We start from the raw sequence: 23,240 nt of genomic DNA, 5'->3' as shown, positions 1-23,240 counted from the left end.
ACCAGACTCAAAAGGGGAACCCATCCTCATCTGGGTGACATCAAGAGTTTGATCATAAATCTTTCAACAATACAGAACACTGGAGAGTGAGAACTAACATGATTACTGGAGTATAAGATTATAAGTAATGTTCTTTCTGCAGTCTTAAACAGTCTATATGGTTAGTAGCTCCGAGTTTTATAAGCTCAGCATTTGTGATCACCACAGATCCAGCATCAGCTTCTCCATGCCAGAGCCTTTAAACACTCCAGGAGGTCCAATGTCAAAACTCCACACATGTAGCGGGATCCAAATGGCACTGGTACGTCTCTAGATGGTTCAGGATGTTTGTGAGTTCGGCATCTACTTCTTTAAAGGTCCGTAATCATCACGAGGTGGGAGGTGACTGGAGCTGGAGCAACCTCAGGATGCCTCGGGATGGGGAGAGAAAGAGAAGCAGTGGAGAGGAATTAGCGTAGCTGCTGTTCATGATATTAACAGCACAAGTTGATAATGTGCATGTGATCAGATGTTCTGGAGCACAAGGTTATGATGTGATGTGTGTTATGTGTAGGCTTTGCTAAAAGATACGTTTTAATCTACACTTAAATTGGGTGAGTGTGTCTGAGCCCCGAACACCGTCAGGAAGACTATTCCAGAGTTTAGGAGCTAAATGTGAAAATGCTCTACCACCTTTAGTGGACTTTGCTATTCTAGGAACTACTAGAAGCCCAGAGTTTTGAGATCTCAGGGGCGTGGCGGATTGTAGCGTGTTAAAAGACTGGATAGATACATGGAGCCAAACCATTTAGTGCTTTATAAGTGAGAAGTAATAGTTTGTAGTCTATTCGAAACTTAACAGGAAGCCAATGTAGGGACGATAAGATCGGGGTTATGTGATCATATTTTTTTGACCTTGTAAGAACTCTGGCTGCTGCATTCTGGACTAACTGAAGCTTGTTTATTAATGAAGCAGGACATCCACCTAGTAACGCATTACAGTAGTCTATTCTGGAGGTCATAAGCATGGACGAGCTTCTCTGCATCGGATATAGACAACATATTTCTTAGCTTAGAAATATTTCTAAGGTGAAAGAAGGCTGTTTTTGTAACCTGATTGATGTGATTTTTGAAAGACAAGTCGCTGTCTAAAATAACACCCAGGTCTTTTACCGTTGAACTAGTGGTTACAGAACATCCGTCTAAATGCAGGTTGAGATGCTGGAGCGTCTGTATACCAGTTTTTGGGTCGATGAGCAAAATCTCAGTCTTATCAGAATTTAAAAGTAGAAAGTTATGGGTCATCCAATCTCTTAGTTCCTTAACACACTCAGTCATCCGGGTTAATTGAGCTGTATCGCCTGGTTTAGATGAAATATATAGCTGAGTATCATCAGCATAACAATGGAAGCTAATTCCATGCCTTCTAATAATATTTCCTAATGGAAGCATGTATATTGTGAAACAACATTCAGAAGAAACAGATGCATCATAATTGTTATTCAGGGCCTAAAGACATACTGTAGAATTGATGATTTTCATGTGACTGAATATTATTATGTTTTAAACCTCTAGATAGATTATGTGCTTTGATTATCCGCCATACAAGTCAGTGGGAATAACAATATAACAGAAAATATAAAGTGCATTACAACAAGGACATTCATATAAATTCATATTTAGTTTTTTTTTTTAGAATGAAAGCATTTCTGTGTGATGCTGGTGTGTGACTGTTTCACCGCAATCAATTAGTGATTAATTTATTAATTTTTCTTTTTGTTTATTAATACTGCAGCATAATTATTCAATGGTTTTCAGATTACATTTTGATGGCAATATTTCTCTGTATCATATTTATTACAGATATTTTATCAATTCTGTCATTGGTTTCTGATCATTTCTCTTCAGTTAAATAGATTTTTTAATTTCTGTGAAATCCCTGTGTTTTTCTCTTTGGGTGAAGCTGAATCCTCCGATTCTGAGCTGCTTCTCACAGTTCTCACATAAACCTCTTCAAGCACATTGTGAGTCTCTGAGAGCTCTGAAAGTTTCTGTTTAAGAAGCTCCAGCTCTCTGTGCTTCTCCTCCATCTGTCTGCTGAACTTTTCCTGCATCTCTGCTTTTGAGGCCAAAATGTTTCTCTGGAGTTCAGGCATTATGATCTTCATGAGTTTTCTCTCTACCTCCATCCTCACCTCTCCTTCACACTCCTCCCTGATCTTCTCCATCTCCTGTTTGTGTCTCTCCTCCATCTCTTTTCTCTCCCTCTCTCTCTTTACTTTTAGTTTCTTCACCTTGTCTTCCATATCTGTTCTTCTCTCTACCTCTCGTTGCAGCTCCATCTCAAGTTCTTTCTTTTTCTCTTCATCCCTCTCTTCTTTCATCTTTCTCTCCAGTTCAGTTGTTCGATCATTAAGTTGTCTGATATCTCCTTCATGCTCCTGGATCACTCCCTCTATCTTCCTCAGAGACTCCTGCATCTCCTTTTCTTTTTTCTCCTTCACTTTCTTCTCCCCCTCCATCCTTTTCTCTTCTATTTCCTTCAGGATTTTAGTTTCCATTGCTCTGATCTGAGATTCCGTCTCCAGGTAGATCTCACTGCTGTAGAATTTCTCTCTGTTTTCTTCCACCATCTTCTCTATCTTCTCCAGCAGTTCAGAGACCTGAGATCCATCTCCACTCTCCTTAATGTTGAGACAGTGAAACCTGTTCCCACATTTCTCTACAAGTCTCTCGACCTCCTGGACTCCTGATTGAATAAACTCCTCAATGTTCTTCTTCTGAAGTTCATCTTTAAAACTGAATATGATCATGGTGTTTCTCCAACATCTCTCACCAAAAATCTCCTCCATCTTCTCCACCATCCTCCTCTCCTCTCCTGTAGGCTGCTTTATAGGTATGACCAGAAGAAAGGTGTGGGGTCCTGGAGCAGACAGACGAAAACAGCGCCTCACGTCGTGTCTCAGCTTCTCCAGAGAGAGTCCAGGAAAGAACCAATCAGGAGTGTCCACCACAGTCACCTTCCTCCCAGACACCTCCCCCTGTGTGCTCTCACTCTGCTGGGTGGATGTAGGTGTAGATGTAGCTGTAGATGTTGAAGCATGGTTCGTCTCATTTCTGCCGAGGATGATGTTTCCAGCTGCACTCTTCTCAGACCCCGTCCTCCCCAGCAGCACCAGCCTCAGCTCTGCTACAGGAACCGACACTGGAGAATGAGGTCCAGACGATTCTCCACCCACTGAAAAAGAACAAGAATCTGAGGTGATTATACTGGTCAATTATACTTGTTATGGTTATATTTATCTTAAGAAAGAATTGACTTTCTTAATAAACTTATAACCATTAACATTATCCAGTTTCACTCTTCATAAGAAACAAAATAACCTAAAGATTAATCATTTACTTATTGGACGATGACCTTCCATACTATGTCTTCTTCTTGCTGATGCAGCTTCATCCTGATTCACTCCACTCACTAGAAAAAAACAGCACCACAAAATGTGGAAATGCAAAAAATGTTGCTATTCATTACTTCTGTAATTTGTAATTAGTCCCCATTTTTTGTTATAATAACCGCCACCCTTCTGAGAAGATGTTCCACTAGATATTGGTGTGTGCTTGTGGAAATTCATTCAAGTTTGTTACTAAACTCAGGTACTGGTGTAGGTGAGGTGAGGAAGCCTGGGGTGCAGTCAGCATTAACATTCATCCCAAAGGTGTTCAGTAGGGTCAAGATCTTCCTCAACAACCCATGTACAACATATCTTCGTTGAGCTGGCTTTATTCACAGGGGAATTTAGGGAACAGGTTTGGGTCTCCTCGTTGCAGTGATTGAATATTGAATACTACCAAATGCTAGCAAATGCATCTAAAATGTACTCTATACAATTGTGTGCCTCCAAATTTGTGGTAACAGCTTGGAGATGTAGCACAAACTGTATGGCTGTAAAAGTCAGGTGTCCCAATACTTTTGGCAATATAGTGTGTGTTGAATACCCAAATAAACAATATGGTAAATAGAATATCATCCCCTTGAATCAAATAATAGTTCTATATATAAGGTTCTATACATCATAATATTTCAGATGTTACAGTACATATAATAAAATGTTTTATATAAATTTAAACTACTCACTTGGTAGAACCAACTCCTTGCTGATTGCACCATCGAGGGAAGGTGATCTCACCTCTGGTCTTATTCCTTCTGGCTCCTTCTCAGCAAGAAGGTGCACTTTCATCTTAATGAGTTTGTTTTTTACTGCTAACTCATTTCTCTGTTGATCCAGGACCATCATCATTTCCTGTATGTGTCTCTTTGTTTCCTGAAGCTCCTCTCCCAGTGTCTCCAGTTTTTTTATACTTGCTTTTAGTTCTTTATCCGTGTTCCTCAGCTGTGTTTCTTTCTCCCTCAGCAGTCTGTTCAAGTTCTCCAATTGTGCGTCTTTAATCTTAAGTTCTTCGATAGCATGTTGAAGTCTTTCGTGTGTTTTATTTATCGACTCATCTCGTTCCTGTAGCTCTTTCATGATGTTTTCTAATTTTGTATTGGTATTGCTGAGTAGTGCGTCTTTCTCCTTGATGATTTTCTCTCTGTTTGTCAGTTCAGAATCTTTATTCTCTATTTGTATTTTACTCTCTGCTAGTTGGTGGTCTTTACTTTCCAGTGACTTAAGTGCTCTCTCCAGTTCCTGTTTGGTGTTTTTACCTTCTTTTAGTTCATTACTAAGCCTTTTTATATCTTTATATTCTGTAAGTAATAAAAAAAATAGACAATCTAAATTTGTAGCAAACTATTTAACAAAATCTAGATTCTAACACTATATTCTATATTGATTTATTTATTTTTTGGACTCACCGGTCAACAGAGCTGATCTTTCCATTTCTATTCTCTCTTCTTCTTTCCATGTTTTGTTAACCTGTATAAGTGAATACATAACTTTTGTGTATGATGCTGCACTACGTGTTAGGTATTTATTTATGGATTACTGTGGATGCATCAGTGCCTTAGAAACCAAAAAACAAAACTAAAAGTACATGGCAAGGCTCAGATTTTTAGGTTTGAAATACTTCACAATGTACATGGACAACCAAAACCCAAATCAGACGAATAACATAAACACAAGAACAGATAGACACGGATATTAGAGTTAAGAGTTACATGAACATGTAGTTCATATGGCCATATTGTTGCATGGAAATGTACTTGGACTGTTCATTTACAGATGTCTCTTTCTTTCTTTCTTTTTTTTCTACAGAATTCTTTATTTTGTATGTGATTTCTGCACGGTTTATTCAGTTTCATTTGTAATTATTATAATTCAGAAATTTGCATTACCTTTTTGCCATTACAACTGAATCTATTTTAAATGATTTTTAACCGTATGATGATGACGATGACACACACACTTATGCAGAAGGCATAAACAAATACAAACATATACATTGTAAACAGAAAATAAAACAGTGTAAAAGACTGAGCATTTCACTGTTAGAATGTTTGTATTTGTATACTCACATCATCAACAAAGATATTTGCCTGTTGCTGGAGAGGAGAAACATATTAGTATCTAAACAGGTTTCTGTTGAATCATTTAAAAAGCTGAGCAGCACATCTTCACAGCTGAGCAATCAAAAGCCTGTTTAGAGCTGCTTTATTTTCCCTGGATAAATGTAGGAATTGTCATTTGTTATTTTCTTACCCACTGGATAATTGAGTCTGTGCATAACAACAGAAGCAAACAGGAAGTGAGTTATAATACTATGAGTATTGCACACTTACAAATGTAAATGTATTCATTAAGGTACAGTCTAGGATAAGGCAAGGTGTGGGTTCCAGGAACACTTACCCATCACTACTCCTGCTGTAATCTCCTCTGTTCTGTCTCCATCAGTGACCTGACACACGTAAAGTCCTCGATCTGGCCATTTACAGTCTCTCAGCTGTAAGGAGACGTTTCCTCTCTCCAGCTCCTGAGTGAACAGATTCACTCTGCCCTCGTGTCGTCTCCCCTCTGTCACCTGTCTGTTCTTATAGACACAAACACAGTCTGTCTCCTTAAACCACCGGATCTCCATGTTAACAGCACTGATTTCAGGAGACAGACGACATGAGAGAGTGACAGAAGAGCCAGAGTAACTCTCTCTATCACGGGGGCCAATGAGTTTAAACTCATCTGTGTAGAGAAAATTTACAGTCACACACCAAATTTAATTTTAAGTATCACTGAATTTTAAAACAAAAACCTCTAATTATGAACTTACTGCTTCTTCCAGTTGCCATCTTTAGTCTTTTCTTGACTGATGTTCAAACTAAAAAAAAAAAAAATCAATTAGACATTTTGTGTTGGTTGTATACAAAAGTATTGGCACATCTGACTTTTCCAGACATATTTGGTTCTTCCCCAAACTTTAAGAACAAAGTAGGAGAGACACAAACTTTAAAAATTCCCTTTTATTGAACTAGGAGACACAATCCTGTTCCAACATGACAATGTCCCAGTGCACAAAGCCTGCTCCATGAAGAAATGCTTTTGGGTTGGAGTGGAAGATCCTGAGTGGTCTGCTATAGAGCTCTGACCTCAACCTCAATCCCAGAACATTGGACGTTATTATAACAGGAAATGGGGACTACATGTGGAAGTGGATGTTCAAAAAGGACATACAAATCTTATAGTCAGGTGTACACACATTTTGTCTATATAGTGTATTTTGACAACAATCCAACAATTTTATTCTTGTGCAGTTGTTCTAAGTTTTTATTGTTTCAATAGAAACTAATAAACACACACAAATGTGGTCTTTGGTGGTTTTATTTAAATAATAAAATATTAGCTTTGTCAAAATTGTGTACTGTAGGAAAAATATGACACACTTTATAGGAGAATAATCAATTTCACACAAGTAGCAGTAAATCTGCTTTAAAAACGGCACTGCGAAATCAACTGCGTTTTGTTAATAATTAATTTCAATGCACTCTTTGAATTAAACTTTCTCTTACTTACTGATTACTGTTTCATAACATGATGCCCACTAGTGTTTATTTTCCTCTAATAATCTCATTGTTTGATATAAACCTATCAACCTTGATGTTTTTACAATACGCTTTCAAAGCACAGCAGGGGCACTGTATCATTATACCTCATTTCTCGAACCGCATTCAAAGTTCAAATCCTTATTGTTTGTCTGATTTACTTGTGATACATTTTTTGTCCCATCAAACAATGCATTTAATTTCTAAAATTACACAAACCTTTGAAATATAAAAATGTATACTGTATATTATTTTCACAGTATTAACCAGCATAAAATACAACCTTAGCATACAATACAAAAAACAATAGAAATACCATTTGCTAATTAATTATGATAATGAAAAGGATAATAACGACAATGATGGTATTAGCATATTCATTTTATTTAATTATTGCTAACCAATATGATTTTAACACCTCTTACCTTTGCTCTTCCTCATTTAGACATCTTGTTTACTTGACTTGTATCTGCCTACTGAAGTGCTTCATGTCCGATTTTTGCCCCACAATTGCTAGAAATATAACAACGTAATCGTATTTAAATATTTTGCATTTTCTACCCACAAACATTTCCTCTTTACTGTCTACAGAATGAAAACCTGAAGTGCTTTCACTCTCAGTGTGTGTATAAGAGTTACTGAAATTGTGTACTTTGTCCCATCATAAATGTAAAATATGCCTAATAAAAACTATGCATGGCAATGCAGCAATTTATCATGACAAATAATAATGAAGTATCTGCTTCTGCTTGCTGCTTGATGTACCTGCATTAATTATTGTTAATGTTCCATTAGTAGATAATAATAATAGCTTTTCTCTAGAAATAAATGCTTCAGATTCAGAATACTGATGGTTTTGCACTGCAGTATTTGTCTCAGAACATCACATTAATCTGTTCCACCCCACAAAGAAAGAAGCAGATGAGCACCAGCATTGTTCATGGACCTTCTATCACTACGCAAGTCGGACTGAGATTCCAGTTCAAACGCCTGACCTGGAATAAATGGTGTTGTGTATAAGAATTTGAGTTGGGCAGGATAGGATATTCTCCAAAAACAAGGTTGGGAACATGTGATGAAAAGTTTTCATACTAACCTTTATTACTTAGCAAATATATAATCTGGTAAGCTTTCCAACATCACAATAGCCTATGATACAAAGACAGAAATTGATTCTAAAGAATAGTGTAAATGTTACGAACAGTCATTTATGGACATTATACAATCCAAAATCTAAACACGTGGCAATAAATAAATTGATACAGTGTGTAGTGTTGGAGCAGATTGTAGAAATATTACAGGGCACAGTTTAGTCTGCTGTCTTCCTCTATAGGTGGATGGATTTATTACAACATTTAACCACTGGAATAAAAACACAAAAAAATCAGAGCCCAACGTTTTTTTTATATGGTGCGTCCGTCCTATTATTTTTTATTCATGATGTGGGACAAAGAACATTTTTAGTGATTTAAATAATTCCAATAAATTCAAAGGTATAAGGTAAAAAATAGAAGTGGTCGCTCAGTGAAAAAAAGATTTTGGGCTTCTGATGGGAAGATCGTGATTTTAAATACCAGCACAACCAGGCTGCCACTGTTGGGCCCTTGAGCAAGGTCCTTAACACTCAATTGCTATGCTGAATAACTGAGATAAATGAAAGTCACTCTGGATAAGGCTGTATGCCAAACGCCATAGATGTAAACATCCCTGAAATAGCCTTTAATGTTATTGACTTACCCATTGTCAGACCCGCTTAATTTCTGCACTATAACTGTTTTATATTCATACCAGTGCCTGTAAATTGTTCAACTCCATATTTTACAGCAGATCTATTATTATTATCTATTATCTACATCTATCCAATATTCTGTTTCTTCTAACTGCTGCATTTGGAAAACAAAACAAGTCAAAAAAGCATTACTTACATTTGCAGTAATCAAATTTCAGTCACAATGTTTATTGTGTAAGGACATCATTAATTGTTGCATATTAATACTACTAGGGTAATACTGCAGATATTAAACTTCTACAAAGTTCTCTAACTTCTACAAAGTGCTCCACCCTCTTTTACTCTTGATGAACCAGTACAACTCGTTCATTCTTCCAAATCGTTCAGGAACCAGTTTGTAATAGACCACGTGATGGGTTTGTTGAGTAGGAGTAAGATTTGATCAAAAAAACAAAACATAGATTCACAAATTAAAGATCATTAATTTACAGGTGTGACTGTACAAATAAATAATTTATAATAGTTTCCATGTCAGAGATGTTAGAGCATTGTGTGTAGCACTTATGCAGATGTCAAAAAATTTCAGAAATGTAGACGTAGACATTTGTTTTTCATTTGAATTTGTATTAAAACTAATTAAATTGCATTTGACTTATAATGTTAAATACACATTGATTTACCTGCTCACATATCTGATTCATTAAGGGCTAATACATTCTAATAAATAGTGTTTGCACTGTTATTACAGCAGGACAGCGAGCAGGAGCAGAGCTGGATACCTGAACCTAAAACCCCCCCAAAATGGGACATTTATAGAGAAAAATCTAAGTAATGCAATGGTGAAGAACAGTATTGGCTACAGGTGCACAGTCCACAGTGGTAGATATCTAAATGTAAATGTATGTAACAATAATCTTTATACACATGAACATCCATAACAACATTTCTTTAGTTGTCTTAGATGTTTGATATATGTATAATCCAATATTTAATATTACAAATATTCTGATTGTTTAATATTAGAAAGAATGGTATAATGGTAAAAAAAATAAAAATACAAAGAACATAAGAGAAATCACATGATCTGAAATATTAGAAGATTTTAGTTTGCAGGTCTGTACAAGCCTGAGGCAAAGTCCTGAAGTCCCTAAGATGCTAAATAAAGCATTGAGTCAGCCATATTACACACATTTAAAACTAACTGTGCTGAGAAATGACTACATACAGTAATTATCTGCCTATTATTGGTCCAGGAGTTTATTAAATATGTTAATTATCCTGTATCTTCATGAAACAGACAGTCAACGGCAATCAGGTTTTTTCTGTTTACTGCTCTGCTGCTGTCTGGTACACTGTACTTTGTGTCAAATGTGTGATGGAGCACCACCAGAACTGCAGGTTTGGTGTCTGCAAAAATATATATATAATAATTGATTCACTCTATGTAAAAGTCATTTTATATATATAAAATTTAAAAAGAAAGTTTCCTGAGAATACCTGAAATACTCTGAAGCTTTTTTATTGCTGCTTCAATGTCAGTTCCAGCTCGTAACACAACAGGGCAGAAAACCAGAATGAAATCACACTCATCCACTTCAGAAACCTCCTGCAGATCTACTTCTTTTTTGAAGGGAATCTATAAAGGCCTTGTAGGATTTCATAGTATTTCTGCATTTATAAACCACAAACTTTCTATCTGTGAACAGACAGCAAGAAAGTTATTAATAGATTTAGAATTGATACTAACAATGGTTTTATTTAGTTACAGTAGACTACTTGAATAACCAGGTTTTTACATATAAATACATCGGGCTCACATTGCGAAAGAATTGTTCATTTTTATTTTCATGTTCATTAATGTCACATATTTATCAGGCATCACAGAGTCCAGATGTTTACCCTATTGTGAATTTTTGAGATTTGCTGGAAAATAATTTATGCAATGGTCTGACTTTTCTAACATCTTGCCGAGAAGATTAACGCAACTTTGTACAGCTGTGACCAGAAGTTTTGAGAATGACACAAATATTAACTTCCACAAGTCACAGTTTTTATGATGGCAATACAGATGAAAGTGTTGACAAGGACGAGGCTGGAGATTGCTCTGTCGTGCTGATTGAGTTAGAATAACAGACTGGAAGCTTTGAAAGGAGGGTGGTGCTTAAAATCATTGTTCTTTGTTACCCATGATTACGTGAAAGGAAACGCGTGCAGTCATCATTGCTTTGCACAAAAAGGGATTCAAAGACAACTATATTGCTGTTAGTAAGATTGCACCTAAATTATCAGAGATTATCATCAAATCATTTATTGAATCATCAAGAACTTGAAGGAGAACGGTTCAATTGTTGTGAAGAGGGCTTCAGGGCACACTAGAAAGTCCAGCAAGCACCAGGACCGTCTCCTAGCGTTGATTTAACTGCAGGATCAGTGCTATACTTTCTATCTCCCAATTAATCAGCTTTATTCTATTATATATATATATATATATAAAAGTCACCTTAGTTCCTCAGTGGTTCACTAAATTCTAGTGTTGATAAAAGCTACAGATAGAGACAATAGATTTCCTTCAGACCAAAGAGAAACATTTCTTAAGAGATTTTCCAATTACAGATTTAGATTTATTTATTAATTTATCAGATTTATGATTACAGATAAAGATACATTGATATTCAGTATAGGTACAAGAGTAATCACATCATCATGCATAAAAATAATAATAAAAAATAATAACATTGCAACAATACTACTACCACTACTAATAATAATAATAATAAAAATAACAACATTGCAATAATAATAACAACACTGCAGACATGTAAAGGAGATGTAGTATCTTTCTTTCAGACAAAAAGACATAAATTCAACACCTAGTAATTTAATTGTGTAATAATAATAATAATAATAATAATAATAATAATAATAATAATAAAGTAATCCTGGAGAATTTAGCATTTTTAATTTTTTTCATAGCTGTATTTTTTCATGTTTTCAAATATGGCGTAACAGTTCAGCAGTGTCTAATTCTCTTGTTTTATCTTTAACTGATCTTATACCTGTTCTAGTCCATCAGTCATCCTCCATCTGCAGTGCTTATGTATATTAAGCCAAAAGTTCTTTCACCATGATTTCCAGTTGTCTCGCTTTCTCTTTAAGCCGTTTCTGATTCTTTTCTATCATTTCCTCTTTTTCCTCTAATTCTTCTTTTAACTCTCTGAGTTGTGTGTCTTTCTCTTCCAGTGTCTTCACCATCACCTGAAGGTGTTGTTTATTTTCAGTTAGAAGTCTGTCTTTCTCTTCAAGCTGTTGGGTTTTTTCTCTCTCTATTTTTTGTAAATGTCTCTGAGTCCTCCAGCTCTTGTTCCAGTGTCCTCAGTTTATTTTCACTGGTTTTCAGTTTATCATTTGTGTTCCTCAGCTGTGTTTCTGTCTCATTCAGAAGTTTGTGCTTCTTCTCCAGTTCTGTGCTTTTCTCCTTAAGTACTTCAGTGGATTTGTGAAGTTTTTCATTTGTTTTCTTTAACTCTTCATCTTTCTGAGCAAGAGTCTTCTCATTATTCTCTACATAGTTTTGAAATTTCTTCAGATTTTCCTGTATATTAATTTTCTTTTCTTCCACATTTCTCTCCAGTCTCTCTTTCTCTTGAGTCTTTTTGAAGTTTTTTATGTAGATCCATTATCTCTGCATCTTTCTCAGCAAGAGTCTTCTCATTTTTGTCTAAATATTCTTTTAAATCACTCAGCTGTTCCTCTTCTGTAACGACGTCTTCCAGCATGTCTTTTACTAACACACACACACACACACACACACACACACACACACACACACACACACACACACACACACACACACACACACACACACATTATTGTTAATCTTGAATAACTCAGTCAACTTGGCTATAGGAAAAAACATCTGTCACACTTACCTGGTCCACCATGTTCTTGCTTCCTGACATTATTATACCGTGGTTTCTCCTGTTATAACAATAGGAGACTTTATTAGACAGGGGGGAAATAATTACACTTACATGAGATAGATATTACTCAGGTTACTTAATATAAAAGCATCAGGTCAGGTGAATTATCCACATTTTACAACTATCTGTACTGACAAATTACTAAAGTAAATATGAAGTGTTTTTTCGTATGTACAGTATATATATATATATATATATATATATATATATATATATATATATATATATATATATATATATATATATATGTGTGTATGTAATATACAGAAACATTATTTTTGTCTTTGCTAAATATACATAATCTAATAGATATGACTTTAGTTTTGTTAAGACCTAAAACATGAGCATAATAAAAAAAACATAATATTTGTTAAATAAAAAATAAAATAAAAAAAGAAGTACCAAAGAATTAATAAATTTTGTAATTTTGGACAGTGATTCATTATTTTTTATCACACTTATGGAATCCCAGATCTTCATGAAACAGACAGTCGATTGCGATCAAGTTTTTTCTGGTTACAAATCTCCAGGTGTCTGGTACAATGCTATGTACATCAAATGTGTGATGAAGCACCACAAGAACAGCAGGTTTTGTGTCTGTTAAAAAATAAAATTATATTAAAATCATTAAATATAATAGTAACTTAACAAATATGTAATTAATTATTATTTCATAATTATTATTTGAATACCTGAAATACTATGAAGCTTTTTCATTGCTGCTTCAATGTCAGTTCCAGCTCGTGACACAACAGGGCAGAAAACCAGAATGAAATCACACTCATCCACTTCAGAAACCTCCTGTAGATTTATGGATTTTTTAAGCTGATATATAAACATCTTATCTGCATCCACTGTTTTTCCAGATAAACAGACCAAATACTTTATGCCTGTCAACAAACAAACAATAACAAATTAATTATTATTTGTAAAACTATGAAAATATATGTATTTTACGCTGATCAGGCATAACATTATAACATTATGAGCAGTGAAGTAAATAACACTGATTATCTCTTCATCATGGCACCTGTTAGTGGGTGGATTTAATTATTGGGCAGCAAGTGAACATTTTGTCCTCAAAGTTAACATGTAAGAAGCAGGAAAATGGGCGAATGTAAGGATCTGTGTGAGTTTGACAAATTGTGACAGCTAGATGACTGGGGCAGAGCATCTCCAAAACTGCAGCTCTTGTGTTGTGTTTCTGGTCTGCAGTGGTCAGTATCTATCAAAAGTGCTCCAAGGAAGGAACAGTGGTGAACCGGCAACAGGGTCACGTGGGGAGCGAAGGCTGGTTAATGTCGAGCTCCTGTAGCTTAAACTGCTGAAGAAGTTCATGCTGTTACTGCTCAATGGGTCAGAACTGTTTTAGCAGGAAAAGGAGAACCACACAATATTTTGCAGGTGGTCATAATGTTATGCCTGATTGGTGGTTATAACATTTTTATGTAATACTAACATTTTACTATAAATTGCTACACTTTAATAATGTACAATTTAATTATTATAATAATCATATATAATTATAGTAATTATAGTGTACATTATAATAACCAGTGTTGGGGGTAACGCGTTACAAGTAACGTGCGTTACGTAATAATATTACTTTTCTGGAGTAACGAGAAAAGTAGCGCGTTACTTTATTTTATTTATTTATTTATTTATTCGACAGGGACAGTGTACATTAATTAACATTACTGTAAATGCACCAGAATTAGCCAAAAGGCTATTTTTCATCCGTTGTCCCTGGACAGATCTTAAAATTGTCAACCTAAAAACAAAGAATTACAGAGAACAATACAAATATATAAAAATAGTAAAACAGATATAATTCTTCAAATCTTATTGCTAAATACAATATACAAGTTTACTATAAAACAGCAAGTTGGGTTAAGGAAAAAACACCTATTCTTATTAATGCTGACATATCTGATGTACTAAGAACCAGTTTTTTAAATGCTTTTTAAACAAAGTGTATGTGGTGAGTTCTCTAATGTTCTGAGGTACAGAGTTCCACTCCTTTGCAGCTGTAACTGAAAAGGCACTCTGACTAAATACACTTTTCCTCAGAGGAACAACACAGTCTCCTTGGACCGACCTGTGTGGTATTTTTAATGTTTACAAACTGACTAAGTGGCGGAGATGACAGACCATGGATGATTTTATATAACAGACAAAGGTTTAAATACTCAATGACATTTTCCCAACTTAAAAACTTGTGCTTTTGTAAAATGGCACAGTGATGATATCGTAATGTTTTTTTATCCACAATTTTGATTGTCTGTTTGTAAAGTGACTCCAAAGATTTTAATGTTGTTTTATATGCCTGTGACCAGGTTGTAAGACAGTAAGTGATGTGAGGCATAACCATGCTATACATGAACATTTTAGCTGCCTGAAGTGACAGGTTGGATCTTATGAACCGAAAATTTGCAATATTAAATTTGACTCGATTGCAGACCTTTTTATCTGTGATTCAAAAGTTAGTTTAGAGTCAATTATGATACCTAAGTATTTGAATTCTGACACACTTTTTATTCTTTCCCCTGTCACATAAATATCTGCCTGATTATTTGCAATGTTTGATTTAGAAAAAAACATTGAAACCGTTTTATTTACATTAAGTTTTAAGCAGGATTGATTTAGCCATTCAGAAACTTGGACCATCGACTGTGTAAGTTTTTCAGCTACTTGTTTTGTATTTTTACCATGGGTATAAATGACTGTGTCATCTGCATACATCTGAATATAGACATCTGCACAAAATGAAGGGAGATCGTTTATATAAAGTGAAAATAGCAGTGGCCCCAAAATAGAACCTTGAGGAACCCCTGTGGACATGACGAGGGGTGGTGAGTGGTAATCACTGATCCTAACTGACTGTAAGCGATTCGATAGATATGATTCTATCCATTTTATTGCATCTGAGGAGAAATTGAATTTGCTTAGTTTGGTTAATAATATTTTATGGTTTACAGTGTCAAAAGCTTTTTTTAAATCGAGAAATTTCAAGTTTCATTGGATGAAGAGAAAATTTAGTGGTATTTAAATGTGTTATTTGTTGTGAAATTAGTTTCTCTGCAACTTTTGACACTGTAGATATAATGCTAATTGGTCTGTAATTGTCCACTGACAATGGATCTCCATTTTTGAGAATTGGAACAACAGCAGCTGACTTCCACACACTTGGAAATACTGCCTCAGTAAAGGAGAGATTGACAATTTTGGTTACTGGTGTAAATAATGTGTAACTAAGTTCTTTCAGCATACACATATCTATGCCAAATATGTCTCTAGTTCTGGAAACTTTAAATGTTTTTATTTTCTGTAAGACTTCAGTTTCTGTGACTGTGCCCAAGTTGAAAATTGGCTTTTACCTGGAGATAAAAGTTATTTATCGGACAAATATATAGGTTGTTCGATGGTAAGCTTTGGACAATAGTGGATACAGATTCAATAAAAAAATTATTGAAGACATCTGCCACTTTGTTTGTATTATTTATAATTTGTCCGTTTATCTTAATTTCCAAAAGTTGTTTCCTTTTTGTGTCCTGTCCTACAAGTTTTTTCAGTTGGTTCCATATTATTTTGGGATCCCCTTTTGCATTTTTTATTATAGTCAAAAAGAAATCTGCTTTGGCCTTGCGTATAGCTTTAACGGTCTTATTCCTCAGTGTTTTAAATAGAATTTTAGCACTAGCTGACTTAGTTTTAATTGCATTTTTTAATGCACAATCCTTCTCTTTCATTAGTTTGAGTATGTCCGTGTTCATCCAGGGAAGTATATTTTTATTGTGTTTGTGTTTAATCTGCTGGACAGCTCTCTTAAATCCATCTTGACGTTTTTTTGGGATTCCCACAAACTCACGCTCTCTGACAGAATAATCAAATCTCTTTTTTGAGAGCTTTCTGGCCACAAGGATCAAATTGTGATCAGAAAGACCAGCTAACATGTTGTATGATTTAAATATTCACTCAGGTCGGTTGGTAAATACCAAATCAATCTGGGTGCTGCTTGATGCTGTGATTCTTGTGGGCCCATTGATCATTTGAACTAGATCAAATTTGTCAGTTATTTTTTTAAGCTTTTTTCTACAAGATGTGTCCTCCCAATTTATATTGATATCCCCCAAGATAATGATCTCTTTATTTAGGTTAAATTCTTTCAGTAATTTTTTAAACTTTTCATAAAAAATGGACTCAGAAGAGTGATATACGACAATAATTGTAAAAGACATTTGTGGTGATAGTATAATACTTAAGCCCAAGCATTCCAGATCATGATCATTCAGCCATTGAATTTCCTGACACTGAATATTGTTTTTTACGTATATCATGACGCCGCCACCCTTTGCTCCTTCTCTGTCTCTCCTGAACATATTATAGCCAGGGATGTTAAGTGCTGCAGAGGTGGCATTGTTATAGAGTCAAGTCTCAGACAGACAGAGATAATCCAAATTAGAGTTAAGTAACAAATGATTAACTTCTTCTGTTTTTGACATAATGCTTCTTATATTTAAATGCCCACCCAGCAGACCTTTGGGTTTTGCTTTAGGGTCCCAACTTATTTTTGAGTGATTGACAGTTTGAAAGAACGCCCATTTCCGGTGTTTGGCTACCCCTGGATTGAGTCGCTTCCCGTTAGCGGTCGTTACCGTGGTAACGGAGCGGCCATTCAGGAAAGTTTGTTGTTGTTGTTGTCGCGTGTCTGGATCGTGCCTCCCAGGCGCGGCCAAAGCTACACCGCACCGGTGTCCCACGGACCCTCCACCAAAGCCTCCGTCCGATGTACCAAGACGCACCCCCGAACCCGGGGTCTCCCCGCGCAGCGCCCCGACAGAACGCCCCGCCATACATTTACACATTAATATCTGAGTTACTTTTTTAAAAAAGTAAAGCGAGTTACTTTTCAGTTAAATTATTTTGCATAAAGATAAACTGCCACGGTCACTGATAATAGCGCAAACTTTGTAAAAGCGTTCAGAATGTTTCAAACTGATGATAAAGCAGAGAATGATGTAGACGAGGACGAGGTCATATCAACGGAATTGCACGATGTTTTACGAGATGACAGCGAAAGGTATGTTCTCCCTCCACATCACCGGTGTGCAGCCCACACCCTCAACCTTATATACACGAATGATAGTTACATTTCTGACGGCGAAGGCAGATTGCAAAGCAGTGTACAGAAGAGCGACTGGAAAGTGTTCAGCCTTGTGGTCAAAATTTAGTCGATCATCTTATTGTTCTCTAAGAAGTTATTAAGCATTTTAAATGTTTAAGACATGTCTTTTGCCCTAATATAACTTATTTCTTAATGGCAATTATCTATATTACACCTGTTACACCTGTAAGGCGTGAAAGAGATACAAGTAACGCAAAAGTAATATAACGCATTACTTTCCATAATAAGTAACTAAGTAACGTAATTAGTTACTTTTTTGGGGAGTAACTCAATATTGTAATGCGTTTAATAATATTGTAATGCTTTTAAAAGTAACTTTGCCCAACACTGATAATAACTATAATTTCTGTTTTTTTTTTTACTCTCTATCTTTTGTAAATGTCTCTTTGAGTCCTGCTGCACTTTTCCCAGTGTCCCCAGTTTTTATTTCCAGTTTTTTTTTTTTTGTGTTCTTCAGCTGTGTTTCTTTCTCACTCAGAAGTTTGTGCTGCTTCTCCAGTTCTTTGCTTTTTCCTTAATCTTTTCAGTGGATTTTTAAAGTTTTTAATTTGTTTACTTTAATTCTGCATATTTCTCAGCAAGAGTATTTTCAATTTGTATCTTTAAAAATCTTTTCGGTTCTATGTGTGAGAAAATATATGTAACAGTCAGACTCAGCCACACAGACACACCACACAGACACACCACACAGACACACCCACACAGACACACCCACACACACACACCCACACACACACACACCCACACACAGACACACCCACACACACACACACACAGACAGACACACACACACACACACAGACACACACACACACAGACACACACACACAGACAGACACACACACACAGACACAGACACACACAAAAGAAAGAAAATAGAGCCACACTTACCCGGTCCACCTTGTTTTTGCATCCTGACATACTTTTTTATAAAGTAAAATATAATAGTAGAAGACTTTATTAGACAAGGGCAAATAATTACATGTACATGAGTTAGATATTATGTAGGTTACTTAATGCAAAACCTAAATAAATTGTATTGTATAAAGCGTCAGGTCAGTTGAATGTTCCACATTTTACAATCATATGTACTTACAAATTTCTGTAGTAAATATAACAGTGTTCTATGTGTGTATGAAAACAATACATGATCATTAAAATTATAACATATGCAGTTCCTCAGTAGTGGCCTGATGGGAGCACATAGTGTGCTGGCATTTTTTAGATTTCTTAAAGTTACATTACATATGTTTTTGCATTTATTTAAGTAATAAAAATCTAGGAATCATGTTTGTGGACATTGTGGATAATGGTTTTCTTAAATAAAGGAAGCTTCTAACTTCTCAGCATTTAGCTCAAGGACAGTCACTACACATTAGCATCTTTATTGTTATTACTATCTTTTTATTATTATTTATTATCTGCAGATAAGCATATTTAAAAAAAATCTGTCTTACCGTTGAGAAAATATCTGTGTAAAACAATAGATGAAAACGTGACATAAGTATTAGTTAAAATTGACAATTCACTCATGAACAATGTGCATGTTTACTGAAACAATCATCTGTCAGCCAATGTTTAATAGAATAAAATTCCAAATATTTTGTAGATCACCATAAAATTTTGTCAATATTTAGTCAATCACCATACAATATATCATATTTAATTTATCACTCCTGTGCTACTTGTTCATCCCAGTTTTAGGTAACATTTATCATTAGAGTTTTGATACGTACCGGAAACCTGCTGCGTTGATTCACTTTTAGTTAACTTCTGAACCTTCTGGGGTTTTACCACAGACAGTGTAGTTGTGACAGTGTTTATGTCACTTTCAACCATGTAGTCAAGTTTTCCTACTGCTCCACATTTTATTTCATAATCAGTGCCTTCTTTAAGATCTGTCAGTGTGATTACATCCTGATCCACAGGCTGAGATTTCCAGTCTTTCTCGTTTCATTTTGTACAGTAGCTTCCTCTGCAGTGTAGCAGCACACGGAGAGTTTACTTTTACTGTTACACTGTGATCAGTGACACCCTCGATTTTTGGACATTCTGGCTTTGATGGAGGAGTAAAACAGATCGGTTCACTGCACCCATTTTTATACACTAGAATGCAGGAACATGGGAATGTTGATGTTTGATGCAGACTTTGGACAATGAATTTTGTGGACTCACACTTATTATTGAATGTGATTAAATTCTTAAAAATTTGTAAGTTGTTCTTCATGTGCATGAGCTCAACAGAGGTCCATGATTTTTCCTGAAAATCTGGATCAGATGTATTTTCACTGGAATGTTCCATTGTTGAAGGGTTCAGGTAGATCTTTTGTTTAGTCAGGAGAAGATCTGAATACTGAAGACAGTTAAATGCATAAGCAACCAATTTCTTCACTTTCAAGTCCAGTAGATATTTGTGTATGTCATCATTCACTTCTGCACCAAGGTCACTGAGCTGCTTCAGGACTGTTTTTATTTGGATGTTTTTTTTTTCTTTCTCTGTTATCCACTGCTGAAGATCACGAGTATTAAAAGGAGATTTCTCATGGGCTTGTATGAGATCACTTACGGCACTGATATCTGTTTTACCTCCACGGATGTCTGGCAGAAGGAACCCGAGCTTTTTCATGAAATCTTGCTTGTACTCGTAGCAGAATTTCTGAAAATCCTGCACTTGTTTATAAAATGTGGTAAAAGATTTTGCCACTGTGTCTTGTAACAAGTCACCACATTTCATGTTTGTGAAATTTAAAGCTTCAATTACTGACTCCACAGCTCTAATTACATCTGTGCTGATGTTTCTTTCAAGTTTGGCTGCTTTCGAGTCCAGTTTAACCAGAGGATAAAGCCACACCCTCACTGGAACTGCATGTTCTCCATTCTCTCCAAGCATCTTTGGAAGATCAGTGTAAACCTTCATAGCTTCATCAAAAGTCGCTGGATTTGAGGGCAAAATAAAATCCCCATAAAATGTACAGCTCAGTTGTTTTGCGACTTTCTTGTCATTTTCATTCATGTTTAATGCTGCATGTGCCCCAACAGAAAGAAGACTCTTCAGCTTATCCAATGAAATCTTTCCTTCTACTTCTACATTTGTTGTCTCCTCAGATAAATTCTTTTCTCTATCAAACACAAAGTAAGCATCAGCTCCATACAGCACTGCTGTAACCACATGTGTTGCTACATCATGATCAAACACCTCATGGTGACCCATTTTTCCTTTAGCCAGATGGTTCATAGTCAACTGCTCGAACTTAGTGGTTGTTCTGTAGTGCATCGTCAACCTGTCTTGTATAAATGACTTTTTGGTGTCATTGAAATATCGGGCTGCTCCACTTATTGTGACTAGACTTCCCAAAAGACTCAGTTTCAGTTCACCATCAACTTCCAGGTGCTTTGCTTTTTCATCAATTGTGTCTGAAGTTGTAACTCGGAATTCTGTATTATTTTGTGGTTTAACATCTATGTTCTGCTGCAGCTGCTCTTGATCCCAAAGTGTCATTCCTGTAATCAATTACAAATAATAACATAAGAGTAAATCAAAGCTCTTTAATACATTTATTTTAATTGTCTTCTGTGTTTGAACTGATTCCTACAGGATAATTTGGATGAGTCTGTGGACACCTTGTACATAGAAATAAACATGAATAAAGTTTCAGAATGGGAATTTTATGGTTTTAATATAAAAATAGCAAATAAGTTTACAAAGTTTAAACTGGAAAAATCTATTATATAAAATACACATAATGTAAATATTGTTATACCTGGTACTATTGTATCATTTCTGCAGTCATACAGCATTCCCAGATGAAATGGTCTCCCCAGAGCTGCTGTTTCTATTAAAATGTCTCTTACAGAAGCCATGTTTTCAGCTGATGTTGATGTGACATTTAACTTCAAGTCGACCTTTGAAATTTTTCAAATTGTTAAAAAAAAAAGCAGGTGTGAATTCAGACAAAAATAAATAATAAAATCCATAACACAAGCAACAGGGATGAAATTTACTTTTTGATAATGCCGGTGTATATTATAATAATACTACATTTAACTTGACAAATATTCTGGTGTTTTCAGATTAGTGTAAAGGCTTCACATCTTTTATTTCCTGGTGGAAGGAGGAAACTGCTTCTTCGAGTATATTCATGCTGTACATCTAGTTTTAGCTTTTACCTGATCACAGATACGCACCAGTAATGAAACTGCAGATGTTTCCTGTCTCTAAAGTGAACACAGTGTGTGTCAGTAACTCTCAGTGAGTGTGTTGGAGCAGTTAAAGTATACAGGTGTATGGATGTATTATCTTTATATCAAACACAACCACAACACAAGTTTTGCTGTATTTATATAATGATTTTTACCAAGATGGCGCCGGCATGCCAAGATGGCTCGGCTGCCGTCACGACTGCTCCGGTTACGCGTTGTGTTTTTTTTGCTTATTTTATATTTTTATTTACTAAGCTACCGTTCCATTTATACAAGATGGATATCATTAGATATGACTCACCTTTCGCCGTTTTTAAACCCGGACCTATGCTGGCCGAGCGAGATCCTGAGCAAGAGCAGAGGACGTACCGGCGTCAGGAACAACGTCTAGTCACTGGAAAACAAGCTCGACGACCTCAGGTCAAGGGTCTAGTTCCAGATGGACATTCGGGACTGCAACATTCTCTGATTTACCGAGACATCCCTGAACCCAGCGGTACCAGACCACGCCATCCAGCCGGCCGAGTTGTTCTCGGTTTACCGCATGGACAGAACACTGGAGTAGGGGAGGTGGTGTGTGTCTGAGGGTGACCAACCACTGTTGCGACAGCGCGACCATCGTTCCCCTTTCACGCTCTTGCACTCTAAATCTGGAACTACTGACCATCAAATGTCGGCCCTTTTATCTACCTCGGGAATTCAGCTCGGGGCCAAAGGACACTGAACCACTGTTACACACCATTAAAGAACAGCTACAAGGCACAATCACTGTTTGGGAAATCGGATTATGCCGCCGTCTTCCTCATGCCTGTTTACAAACAAAGGCTGAAACAGGAAGTTCCGGTTCAGAGGGAGGTCGTGTGCTGGACTGACCAATCGGTGGCCGCTCTGCAGGACGATTTAGATGACGCAGGCTGGGACATGTTCAGGCGCAGCTCTGATGACGTCAACACGTTTACGGAAGCGGTTGTGGGATTCATCGGGAAACTAGTGGATGATACGGTGCAGAAAACCACCATCAGAACGTTTCCCAACCAGAAGCCTTGGGTGGACAAAACCATCCGCGACGCTCTGAGATCCCGCTCCCCTGCCTACAACACAGGACTCGCCACCGGGGACATAGACGAGTACAAGGTT

At 36.1% G+C, this 23,240-nt stretch overlaps 1 protein-coding gene across 5 annotated transcripts; it reads right to left on the bottom strand.

The window, feature by feature from the left end:
• Window positions 1-1,337: 1,337 nt before the first annotated feature.
• On the bottom strand, window positions 1,338-22,967 carry LOC124379229 (calponin homology domain-containing protein DDB_G0272472-like). 5 transcript variants are annotated; one of them, XM_046839448.1, is made up of 21 exons: window positions 22,405-22,965; window positions 21,665-21,806; window positions 19,640-21,404; window positions 19,361-19,374; window positions 18,795-18,825; window positions 13,411-13,608; window positions 13,121-13,315; window positions 12,668-12,716; window positions 11,795-12,522; window positions 10,236-10,434; window positions 8,935-10,145; window positions 8,106-8,158; window positions 7,435-7,522; window positions 6,241-6,288; window positions 5,826-6,152; window positions 5,679-5,695; window positions 5,495-5,521; window positions 4,835-4,895; window positions 4,115-4,726; window positions 3,383-3,454; window positions 1,338-3,217 (listed from the first exon to the last, which is right to left on the bottom strand). In XM_046839448.1, exons 14-21 carry the CDS (start codon window positions 6,257-6,259, stop codon window positions 1,884-1,886), a joined length of 2,469 nt encoding a protein of 822 aa, XP_046695404.1. In that variant the 5' UTR covers window positions 6,260-6,288; window positions 7,435-7,522; window positions 8,106-8,158; window positions 8,935-10,145; window positions 10,236-10,434; window positions 11,795-12,522; window positions 12,668-12,716; window positions 13,121-13,315; window positions 13,411-13,608; window positions 18,795-18,825; window positions 19,361-19,374; window positions 19,640-21,404; window positions 21,665-21,806; window positions 22,405-22,965; the 3' UTR covers window positions 1,338-1,883. The 5 variants fall into 5 exon arrangements, with proteins under 5 accessions (XP_046695404.1, XP_046695405.1, XP_046695406.1 ...); XM_046839449.1 differs by lacking the exon at window positions 8,106-8,158; XM_046839450.1 differs by lacking the exons at window positions 11,795-12,522; window positions 12,668-12,716; window positions 13,121-13,315 and having other exon boundaries at window positions 10,236-10,341; window positions 13,517-13,608; window positions 22,405-22,967.
• Window positions 22,968-23,240: the final 273 nt, after the last annotated feature.

Source organism: Silurus meridionalis, chromosome 25, assembly GCF_014805685.1.
Source record: "Silurus meridionalis isolate SWU-2019-XX chromosome 25, ASM1480568v1, whole genome shotgun sequence".
Taxonomy (NCBI): Eukaryota; Metazoa; Chordata; class Actinopteri; order Siluriformes; family Siluridae; genus Silurus; species Silurus meridionalis.
Note: the sequence above shows the minus strand (reverse complement) of the source record. Positions and strands in the feature narration are given on the sequence as shown.